Source organism: Haematobia irritans, chromosome 1 (assembly GCF_050003625.1).
Source record: "Haematobia irritans isolate KBUSLIRL chromosome 1, ASM5000362v1, whole genome shotgun sequence".
NCBI classification, from domain to species: domain Eukaryota; kingdom Metazoa; phylum Arthropoda; class Insecta; order Diptera; family Muscidae; genus Haematobia; species Haematobia irritans.
In genome coordinates, this window is record NC_134397.1 from 186011998 (window position 1) to 186024340 (window position 12343).

The 12343-nt window shown below is 33.8% G+C and overlaps 1 protein-coding gene across 1 annotated transcript; it reads right to left on the reverse strand.

Annotated features, from left to right (window-relative positions):
- Positions 1-10034: 10034 nt before the first annotated feature.
- Positions 10035-10891, reverse strand: LOC142242962 (uncharacterized). The gene has a single exon (XM_075314427.1). The coding sequence runs from the start codon at positions 10820-10822 to the stop codon at positions 10100-10102; it is 723 nt and encodes a 240-aa protein (XP_075170542.1). The 5' UTR covers positions 10823-10891; the 3' UTR covers positions 10035-10099.
- Between the last annotated feature and the right edge of the window lie 1452 nt (positions 10892-12343).

The window sequence follows — 12343 nt, forward strand, 5'->3', positions numbered from 1 at the left end:
CCATAAAATGGAGATGAGGGTATAATCATAATCTACATAAAATATATTTTCTGGATCAGAGAAAGGTTTTAAGAAGATTAAGAAGTACAGCCTTCAATAATGGAGCTATCATTCTGAAATTTGTAACAGATTTGTTTTTTTGTCTGCAAACAGGTCAAGTTCAAAGATGGACTATATCCGTCTATACATATATCCCGACCTTAGAATGACAAGGCTCTAGGTGAATACTATACTCTATCTATACGCGATATATATTGAGCATCTAGACATAGCAATTTTTATCCAATCTACCTAAAATTGAAAATCTAAATGTATTTTGGGTCCACAAATATGTACGCTTCATATAAACCGATGTCTATATTTGATTTCTTGAGCATCTAAACCACGGTTGCCATTCGAGCCAAAACGAATCTACCAAAATTTGACGAAAATTTTACCAAAAAACTACGAAATAAAAAAATGTTTTGCACACCAAAAAAAAGTAAACTGTTTTATAGAAAGAATGAACTACCTCCCACGAAAATTGAACTAAACTTTACTCCACATTTTGAGATTTCCACAAAGCGTTGTTAAAACCGGGAAAATTTGAAAAAATGAAAAAATTAACTGAAAGTAAAGAAGAAAATCATTGGCGCCAAACCATTACCATTTTAACCATACAGTAGTTCAAAAAAAGTAAAATTTCGTGAAGCTGTGGGAAATTTCGAAAAAATAATAAAATTTAACTACACTGTTAGAAAAATATGTTTTTTATATGTTCCGATATAAACAAAATGTGTTTCGGGCACAATTTTAAAACACAATATATTTAAGTGCAAACATGTAATGTTCCTAAACTAACATTAAATGTTTGGGACATCTATGTTAATATGTTAGAATATATTATGTTTGGGGCATGAATGTTTCATAAAAATCATATGTGTGAATGCACACATATATAAATTTACAAATTTCGACTAAACATACATATGTTGTGATATTTTATTCAAAGCGACATAGAGAGAGAGAGAGTATAGAGAAAGAAATAGAGATGGAAACCGGGAGAGTTGACGAAAGATATAAACATAACACAGCGAAAGAATCAAAAGAGAACAATTTCTGTGAAACCGCTTGTATGTTGTTTCGGAAAACTGTTTTATGATAAGGCCAAAAATTTTATATGCTTAAGTCTAAATATTATTTAATTTGAATAAAGAGAATAGACATTTGAAAAACAAACAGCATATGTTTTCGCCTTGAGAGCAGCATTTTATGTATGTGTGGACATGTGTTTTGTTTATCATTTGGCATTATAGGCAAAATTTTTTTCTTGGTTCGTTAAAAGAAATCAGGGGTCTTCATAAAAATAACGAAAGGGCACTATACTCTTTTTAGAGTTGGGACAGTAAATTCAATAAGGAGGAAATAGTGAAAAATTAAAATGTATAAAAACAAAGTTTAGTTCCTCTTTATTAATAAGTAGTCCCCGAGGAGTTGACGGACACCTTCAAATATAAAAGCGGGCATTAAGGTCGAGTTTTGCAGCTAAAACAATTTAAAAAGTTTATTTTCTTTAAAATGAATTATTAAAGAACAAGTATATACGGCCGTAAGTTCGGCCAGGCCGAATCTTATGTACCCTCCACCGTGGATTGCGTAGGAACTTCTACTAAAGGCTGTCATCCACAACCGAATTACTTGGGTTGCGATAACACTTGCCGATGGCAAGGTATCGTAAAACTTTTTAACACTGTCTTCTAAATTGTAAGTTAGCCCATACGGGGTATATATTAAACAAAAAAAGGCCGATTAAATACGTATATAATCTAGTTTGACAAAATTTTCTATAGAAATAAAATTTTGACAAAATTTTCTATAGAAATGAAACCTTGACAAAATTTTCTATAGAAATAAAATTTTGACAAAATTTTCTATAGAAATAAAAATTTGACAAAATTTTCTATAGAAATAAAAACTTGACAAAATTTTCTATAGAAATAAAAACTTGACAAAATTTTCTATGGAAGTAAAATGTTGACAAAATTTTCTATAGCAATACAATTTTGACAAAAATTTCTATAGAAATAAAATGTTGACAAAAATTTTGTATAGAAATGAAATTTTGACAAAATTTTGTATAGAAAAAAAAATGTTGACAAAATTTTCTACAGAAATAAATTTTTTACAAAATTTTCTATAGAAATAAAATTTTGACAAACATTTCTATAGAAATAAACTTTTGACAAAACTTTCTATAGAAATGAAATTTTAACAAAACTTTCTATAGTAATAAAATTTGACAAAATTTTCTATGGAAATAAAGTTTTGGTAAATTACAAAATTTTCTATAGAAATAAAATTTTGACAAAATTTTCTATGGAAATAAAATTTTGACAAACATTTGTATAGAAATAAACTTTTGACAAAACTTTCTATAGAAATGAAATTTTGACAAAACTTTCTATAGTAATAAAATTTGACAAAATTTTCTATGGAAATAAAGTTTTGGTAGATTGTTTTTGGCGATATGGACCAATTTTTGTGTAATAAGTCATCGGCTATATATAACTAAAGACCGATATGGACCAATTTTTACATGGCTGTTAGAGGCCATATATTGACAAAATGTACCAAATTTCAACCGTATCGGATGACTTTTGCTCCTCCAAGAGGTTCCGGACGTCAAATCTGGGGACGGTTTATATGGGAACTATATATAATTATAGACCGATATGGACCAATTTTTGCATGGTTGTTAGAGACCATATACTAACACCATGTACCAAATTTCAACTGGATCGGATGAATTTTGCTCTTCCAAGAGGCTCCGGAGGTCAAATCTGGGGATCGGTTTATATGGGGGCTATATATAATTATGGACCGATATGGACCAATTTTTGCATGGTTATTAGAGGCCGTAAACTAACATCTGGTACCAAATTTCAACCGTATCGGATGAATTTTGCCCCTCCAAGAGACTCCGGAGGTCAAATCTGGGGATCGGTTTATATGGGGGCTATATATAATTATGGACCGATATGGACCAATTTTTGCATGGTTGTTAAAAACCGTATACTAAGACCACGTACTAAATTTCAATCGGATCGGATGAATTTTGCCCCTCCAAGAGTCTCCGGAGGTCAAATCTGGGGATCGGTTTATATGGGGGCTAAATATAATTATGGACCGATATGGACCAATTTTTGCATGGTTGTTAGAGACCGTATACTAAGACCACATACCAAATTTCAACCGGATCGGATGAATTTTGCTGCTCCGGGAGGCTCCCCAAGCCAAATTTGGGGATCGGTTTATATGGGGGCTATACGTAAACGTGGTCCGATATGGCCCATTTTCAATACCATCCGACCTACATCAATAACAACTACTTGTGCCAAGTTTCAAGTCGATAGCTTGTTTCGTTCGGAAGTTAGCGTGATTTCCACAGACGGACGGACAGCCGGACAGACGGACAGACGGACGGACGGACAGACGGACAGACGGACAGACGGACGGACGGACGGACATACTTAGATCGACTCAGAATTTCACCACGACCCGGAATATATATATACTTTATGGGGTCTTAGAGCAATATTTCGATGTGTTACAAACGGAATGACAAAGTTAATATACCCCCATCCTATGGTGGAGGGTATAAAAATAAAAGGCATTTTAGAGCGATGGTGTTAAATGCTAGTAAAAAACTGTTCACGCCTAAATAAATTTATGTTTTTATACCCTTCACCACTACTGTGGTACAGGGTATAATAAGTTTGTGCATTTGTATGTAACGCCAAGAAGGAGTAATCACAGACCAACCTTTTAGTATACGGATCGGCTTAGAATTAAATTCTGAGTCGATTTAGCGATGTCCGTCTGTCTGTCTGTCCGTCTGTCTGTCTGTCTGTTGATGTATTTTTGTGTGCAAAGTACAGCTCGCAGTTTTAGTCCGATTGTCCTAAAATTTGGTATAGGGTCCTGTTTCGGCTCAAAGACGATCCCTATTGATTTTGAAAAAAATCGGTTCAGATTTAGATATAGCTGCCATATATATTTTTCGCCGATCTGGTCATAATTGGCGTGTATATCAACCGATCTTCCTCAAATTCCGTACATCCGAATATTTTATGAGTCTCGAAAAACTTGCAAAATATCAGCAAAATCGGTTCAGATTTAGATATAGCTCCCATATATAGCTTTCGCCCGATTTACACTCATTTGCCCACAGAGGCCAATTTTTTGCTCCGATTTAGTTGAAATTTTGCATAGGGAGTAGAATTAGTGTTGTAACTATGCGTGCCAAATTTGCTTGAAATCGGTTCAGATTTGGATATAGCTCCCATATATATGTTTTTCTGATTTCAACAAAATTGGTCAAAATACCAACATTTTCCTTGTAAAATCGCCACTGCTTAGTCGAAAAGTTGTAAAAATGACTCTAATTTTCCTAAACTTCTAATACATATATATCGAGCGATAAATCATAAGTAAACTTTTTCGAAGTTTCCTTAAAATTGCTTCAGATTTAAACGTTTCCCATATTTTTTTTTTACTAACATTGTGTTCCACCCTAGTGCATTAGCCGACTTAAATTTTGAGTCTATAGATTTTGTAGAAGTCTATCAAATTCTTCCAGATCGAGTGATATTTAAATTTATGTATTTGGGACAAACCTTTATATATAGCCCCCAACACATTTAACGGATGTGATATGGTATCGAAAATTTAGATCTACAAAGTGGTGCAGGGTATAATATAGTCGGCCCCGCCCGACTTTAGACTTTCCTTACTGGTTTTATTATAAAATTATTTATGTATGTTTATACTCGACTCCACGTTCTTCTTTTGTTAGAGTTTTTGAATTCTTTCCAAATTGTAAAGTTTTGTACCAAAAACAGTTTTTTGTTACAAAATTGTTATTTTTGCAATAAAAAAATAATATTTTATCCAAAAATCAGTCAATTCCATTTATATCAAGCACTGTTACTGACTATTAATCTTTAATAACCCACATTTCGAAGTTTCATTATAAAAATTTAATATAGTATAAATATAAATGTGTAAATTAAAAAAAGTGTTCGGTCAGAGCAGGGATTGAACCCACGACCCTTTGCATGCAAGGCAGACATGCTAACCACTGCTCCACGTGGCAAACAAATGTATGTTTCTGTTAAATAATGTTATGTTTGCATGGGCTCGTGGGCGCTGCAATCTATGCTATATAAATGTAACTTATAACGATAATTATCTACTGGTGACTATAACAGCTACATAGTCCAGTGGATAGTGTGTTGGCTTACAAACTGTATGGTCCTCGGTTCGATTCTCCGTGCAGGCGAAAGGTAAAATTTAAAAAATTTATAAAAGTGAATAATTTCTTCAACATTATTTGTATTACAGAAAAAGGTGCCAAGAACTAAAATATTTCGTGGAAGTGAAAATTACGATTATGTTAGGCAATAAGCACAATCGTCTTTGGGAAAAATTCTTCCAAGCATATAATATTTTTGGGCTCAATATGCTTCCAAACATATAATATGTTCACATAAAACAAACATATTAATGTTTCGGCAGTATCCAATAATATATGTGTTTCCTGCAAAATATGCTTGGAACATATGTTAAAGAAGCGATTTTTTTTGAGGGTGTACTAGCAAATAATTTTTTTCCAATAAAATAAAGTTAAATTTAGAGTTAGTTTAACTACGGAAATTTTTTTCTGTGCAGTGTGTGGTCAATTTGTGTGGTTGTTATGGAAAAAAATGTTTTTTTTTTTCAAAATAAATGTTTTATTATTTTATTTTAGAAGATTATTTATTATTTTTTAATCACTCCTAATAGAGACAATTTGAGTGAAAAAATTATTCCTACTTCTACAAAAGGCAGAAAAAGGAAGATTTTGATAGTACGGCCTAAAATCAAAAATTAAAATTTTTAAAAATATTGTCTTTATAGAAAATTTAGTAAAAATTTAATTTTTTATGGGAAAATTTGCTAAAATGTTTTTGCTATAGAAAATTTTGTCAAAATTTTATTTCTATAGACTATTTGTCAAAAATTTTCTTTATAAAAAACTTTCACTACTTTTTCCTATCTTTCTGGTAATATTCGGATACCAATTCAATCCCCGAATCGGGTTATTTTTTTTTTTAACAAAAAAGTTGTTTAGCCAGGGTTTTACAATATGTGACTAACCTCGTCGGGCCTTTTCAAATACTGTGGCCGTTTACCACGCTATGATCAGCCACAAAAATCGATTGATTTCGAGACAAAGTTCCTGTGATCGTTTCACTTCGTTGCAGCAGCTCATAGAACGCTGCACTCAGCTGGTTCCTTCAAATACACAGCATAAGCTTCTTTCCATCTGGAGAACCTTTATTGTTTGTTTTTTATTTTATCATGTACAACAAGATTTAGATCTTAAGGTGAGTACTGTTTTCGTTAAATTTAGGACACATATTTTGAAAATGTGCGTCCCTTTGTTAAAGTTGCATGTCTTTAAATTAAGGCAAATTTCCCTTAAAGTAAAGTAAACACATTTTTGATTTAAAGAAATCGTCCTTAAATGAAATGAAATATTGAATCTTTAGATTTATGATAAAAACGCTTCAAATATAGGCTAAGACTTATTTCGAGGACTTAGCATCTTTGGTTTAAAGTTTTTTTGGAATTAGGAAAATATTTTTACTTCGAATTATCGGTCATAGTTTGGATTTTTAAACTGGGATTTGTTTGTACGTGAATAGCTTCATCAATATACAGGAAAAATAGACTGAAAATTCGATAAATGAGATCTGTATCCTAATTTTAATTTTATAGATCCTAGATTTAAAGCCAGATAAAAACATGTCCTTATTTTAAAGAACCCGCATCTTTGGCTTGGAATCAATACAAAAATCCTTAAAGGAAGGTCAAAATCTTTGGATCAAAGTAAACTTTTTTTTGAATGTGCAAGCATACAATGTTCATAAACTAACATAACATGTTTCGGACATACCCCCTAGTCTTATAAAGAATTTTTATTGAAAACATTTTTTTCTTATTTTATGTACACTTTTGTACTTTACTAAAATACATAAACTAAATCTTTACTTAACGTTTGCTTTGATAGAAAATACATACTTAAATTTGTAGTCATAGAAAATATTTATACATATGTGAAACAATTTATTTTTATTTATTTATATGTGAAACAATATATTTAAAATTGAAAAAGTTTGATTAACTAATACGATATAGTATTGCCCTTATATATTAGAACTTGCTGTAATCGGTGAGGCATAAAACATACCAAGTTTTTCAGAGTTGCCATATTGATTTTTTCCCATTCCGCCGTAATTGCAGACTTCAGTTCTTTATGTGTTGTAACAGGTTGGCTGATAAGTCCCCGGTCTGACACATAGATGGCGTCGCTGGTATTAAATGCATATTTTTTTATATAGTACCAACCTTCAAATGATTCGTGCCAAAATTTGACATCTGTTAGTCAATTAGTTTGTGAGATAGAGCGTCTTTTGTGAAGCAACTTTTGTTATTGTGAAAAAAATGGAAAAAAAGGAATTTCGTGTTTTGATAAAATACTGTTTTCTGAAGGGAAAAATACGGTGGAAACAAAAACTTGGCTTGATAATGAGTTTCCGGACTCTGCCCCAAAGAAATCAACAATAATTGATTGGTATGCAAAATTCAAGAGTGGTGAAATGAGCACGGAGGACGGTGAACGCAGTGGACGCCCGAAAGAGGTGGTTACCGACGAAAACATCCAAAAAATCCACAAAATGATTTTGAATGACCGTAAAATGAAGTTGATCGAGATAGCAGAGGCCTTAAAGATATCAAAGGAACGTGTTGGTCATATTATTCATCAATATTTGGATATGCTCACATTTGACCAAAAACAACAACGTGTTGATGATTCTGAGCGGTGTTTGCAGCTGTTAACGCGTAACACACCCGAGTTTTTCCGACGATATGTGACAATGGATGAAACATGGCTCCATCACTACACTCCTGAGTCCAATCGACAGTCGGCTGACTGGACAGCGACCGGTGAACCCTCTCCGAAGCGTGGAAAGACTCAAAAGTCCGCTGGCAAAGTAATGACCTCTGTTTTGTGGGATGCACATGGAATAATTTTTATCGATTAGCTTGAGAAGGGAAAAACCATCAACAGTGATTATTATATGGCGTTAGTGGAGCATTTGAAGGTCGAAATCGCGGCAAAACGGCCCCATATGAAGAAGAAAAACGTGTTGTTCCACCAAGACAATGCACCGTGCCACAAGTCATTGAGAACATGGCAAAAATTAATGAATTGGGCTTCGCTTTGCTTCCCCACCCACCGTATTCTCCAGATCTGGCCCAGCGACATTTTCCTGTTCTCAGACCTCAAAAGGATGCTCGCAGGGAAAAAATTTGGCTGCAATGAAGAGGTGATCGCCGAAACTGAGGCCTATTTTGAGGCAAAACCGAAGGAGTACTACCAAAATGATATAAAAAAATTGGAAGGTCGTTATAATCGTTGTATCGCTCTTGAAGGGAACTATGTTGAATAATAAAAACGAATTTTGATAAAAAATGTGTTTTTGTTTGTTAGACTGGGGACTTTGCTTGGACTTTGCAAATACCTTAACGGATAATATTCCCCAGAGATCTTCTATAGGATTTAGATCGGGGTTTAGCGCTGGCCAGTCCAGTTAAGTTATATCACGAGACTTAAAAAAGTTGTTTGTGAGGCGTGCAACATGGATGGTAGCATTATCTTGTTGGAAAGTCCAAACTTCACCATATAACTCATCTGCAAAATCTATTAAATTGTTCTCCGACATATATCTCTGCGTTCACTTTAGTGACATATTTTAGCTGTACATACCATAAGAGATCCCCCCCTGTGGGTGCGTTTATAGTAAATTTGACGAGCGTACAGAGAATCTCACCAATATTTGTGATGGACCATCCAAATTGAATTTCCTTTCGTCGCTAAATATAACCGTTTCGAACTCTTCGTCCCAAAACTTGTATTTTTCTACAAAATAAATACGAGCATTTTTATGGTGTTGTGTTAACCGCGGTTTAGAAATTTTATTTTCGTATTTTAGTCCTATATCGTCCTTGATAATTTGCTGAATTCGTTGTCTAGTCACATTCAGACCCAAGTCTACTTTTATTTCTCTGCAGCTCATATTTTCATTGGCAGCAAGTTGGCGAATATGACGCTTTGTCCTTTGGTCAACGGTTGCCACTGCGTTTAGCACAACCATAGTTTGTGGGATTTTTTTTTTTAAATTGCTAATCGTATTGCGGTGTTTGTCGCCGATGCAATTTCTCAAAATTTTTTGCCAGCTACACTGGTAGAAAAAGTTTCGTTATATTAATGAAATGTGTCATTAAAATTGAGCCAATGAAACAAATTCATTGATATAATGAAAATTTTCGTTATTATAACGAATTTTCTGTTAGTCAACGAAACGTTTCGTACTATTAACGAACATTTTCATTGTCTTAATGAAAAATTTTCGTTGTATCAATGAAAAATTTTCGTTGGCTCAATTTTAATGAAATTTTCTTTGTGTGTAGGTCTATTCGGATAATTTTTCCGCGTTCTTCCTCTGAAAGTTCACTTCCTCGAGGCATTTTTCACTATAGATTAAAAATTTGCACTAAATTTCTATTGAATACATAAAAATAACACAAATGTAACTCACCCACAGTCTATATTTATTATTCACAACGAAATTGTAATGAGCGTGTGCACTTTTCAGCGAAAAAAATGTAAATGATCTAATCAAATTCATGGTTTACTCTACTCACGATCATATCCCGAGTAATATTAGCATATGCATTAAGACAAAAAGACTATCTCATAAACACTCTCATAGTAACTGTGAATTCGTTGCCCCCTATTAAAACTAAATGACCTTTAATTCGAAATTCGAAAAACGGGTTAAGTAAATGGCGATAATAAAATCGGTGTTTTTGCCAATGGAAAACAGAAGCGATATTTTTTGATAAATGAAACCAATCGATATTATGGAAAATAAAACAACCAGAAATTTAAGATTTTAAGACCATGTAATTTCTTTATTTAACAGACAGGCAAACATAAAATGTAAAAAAATTAGTGATAATGGACATAGGAAACTTGATGTGGTGTAGCGATAGCAGGAGTATGATGACGTACAACCACGGCCGCGGGGGCAGCATGATGCACCACCGAGGAAGAGGCTGGAGCATGATGAACAGCTACAGCTGGACTATGATGATGAACTACCGCAGGGCTATGATGATGAGTGGTGGTTATAACGGCTGGTGAGGATTTGAGCACAGTAGTGGTGGGAGCTGCATGCACAATATGATGGGCAGCATGACCTACATGCACAACAGGAGCAGCATGATAAACCGTTGCAGGTTGTGGGTGATGATGGACAATAGCTGTACGCAAATATGTGGCAGGTTGAACTATGGGCGCTTTGGTTACAGGCCTCTTGAGTTCCACAGGTTTTGGTGTTACAACTGGTAATGACTTAGGTGACACTTGGGGTGTATCCTTAACATCAGATATACGTTCCCGTCGAACAAAGGCTTTGAAACCAGCATCACCATTAACTGAATATTCCACGATACGCTTATAGCCGTCAGCATCATTCAGTGAGTATTGACCCTGGACATTTTCACCATCACGAGATTCCTGTTGAGCTTTCACATCGCCCGTTTCATAATCGTTGACATTGTAGTTGAATTCATAATTGGGATGGGGGTCGTTTTGTTCCTCTTCTTGCACTAGGCTACCAGCTGACACCAAAGCCATACAAGCACACAGAGTCAATAATTTGAAATGCATTTTGTTTTTGAGAATAATTCAATTGGAGCTTCGAGAACTTATTCTGAACTTTGCAAATGTTGCAGGTAAACTGATAAATGCTCCTCATATTACATCCTTTATATATGGATCGATGACAAAGCTGTTTCTCCTTTACTTGCCATGCAATTCTCTTGATGGTCGGTGTTAAAATTTTACACGCTCATCACATATCTACAATTCCTCTTCCTTAGGAAGAAGGAAGGACAGACATATTCAGCATGCAACAAAATGGTCACTGACCGTTCAATCGACCCAGTGCCCCTATGGCACATATTCCAACCACGCATGAGTTCGCTCTGTTGTATCGTGAAGGAATCAACCAAGAACAGGTAGTTACGCATGGCATTTAAACAAGGTCGTTATGTTCCCACTTGGTAAATTTACCGCAAATGCACCGTGACATACACTTCATTATGATTATGCGGATGCTTGACCTTAAAAACACCCATAGCAAGTATTTCATCGACAGATTCTTGCATATCTTAATGTAGGCGAATCGAAATTTACATCTGCCTACCAGATAGACCCACAGATCCACCATCCATTCATCCATCCACTGTGTGTTTATGTAGTACATTAACTCCTTAAACGATTCGAACCTGTTCCTTTCACTGTCAATGCTGCATAATGATGGCCCTCTTGAAATGGACTCAATTAGAATAAGCGCCGTAATGGAGACATTGGTTTGTCTTCATATCTGTTTGGTACTTTCCTCCACCAGCATTTACTTTGCATACGTAGACTATGTAGAAATTTTTCCACTGTTATTATATAAATTCGGTGCCTAAATGTATGCGTTGCCAATCACAGTGCGTTCAAAGACGTTTATATAAAGATGTCGCTTTTGCATTGCCATCAAAATCCAATAGACGTCGCTGTTGTCTATTGACCAGCGGATATTTTTATACCCTCCACCTTAGGATGTAGGTATGCTAACACTGGACTACTCGAGCAAAAAAATAATCTACCACAATTTGAAAAAAATTTTACCAAAAACCTATCCAAAAAATCCTTTTTTGCAAATTTATATATCTATATAAAATTTTGGCAAAATTTTATAATTATAGAAAATTTTGTCAAAATTTTATGTCTTTAGAAAATTTTGGCAAAATTTTATACCTTTAGAAAATTTTGCAAAATTTTATGTCTCTAGAAAATTTTGTCAAAATTTTATTTCTAAACAAAAAATTGTCAAAATTTAATTTCTATGGAAAATTTTGTCTTTTTTTAATAGAAAAATTTCTCAATTTTATTTCTATAGAATTTTATTTCTATAGAAAATTTTGTCAACATCATATTTCTATAGAAAATTTTGTCAACATTTTATTTCTATAGAAAATTTTGTCAAAATTTCATTTCTATAGAAAATGATTTATTTTATTTATTTGTGAATGCTTTCTATCTTAATAGCCATATTTACATTATTTAATTGATTATTATTATATCCTCCACCATAGGATGGGGGGTATATTAACTTTGTCATTCCGTTTGTAATACATC

Excerpts from the sequence above, each read along its gene's own strand:
- LOC142242962 (XM_075314427.1), bottom strand. The coding sequence starts at position 10,822 with ATGCATTTCAAATTATTGACTCTGTGTGCTTGTATGGCTTTGGTGTCA.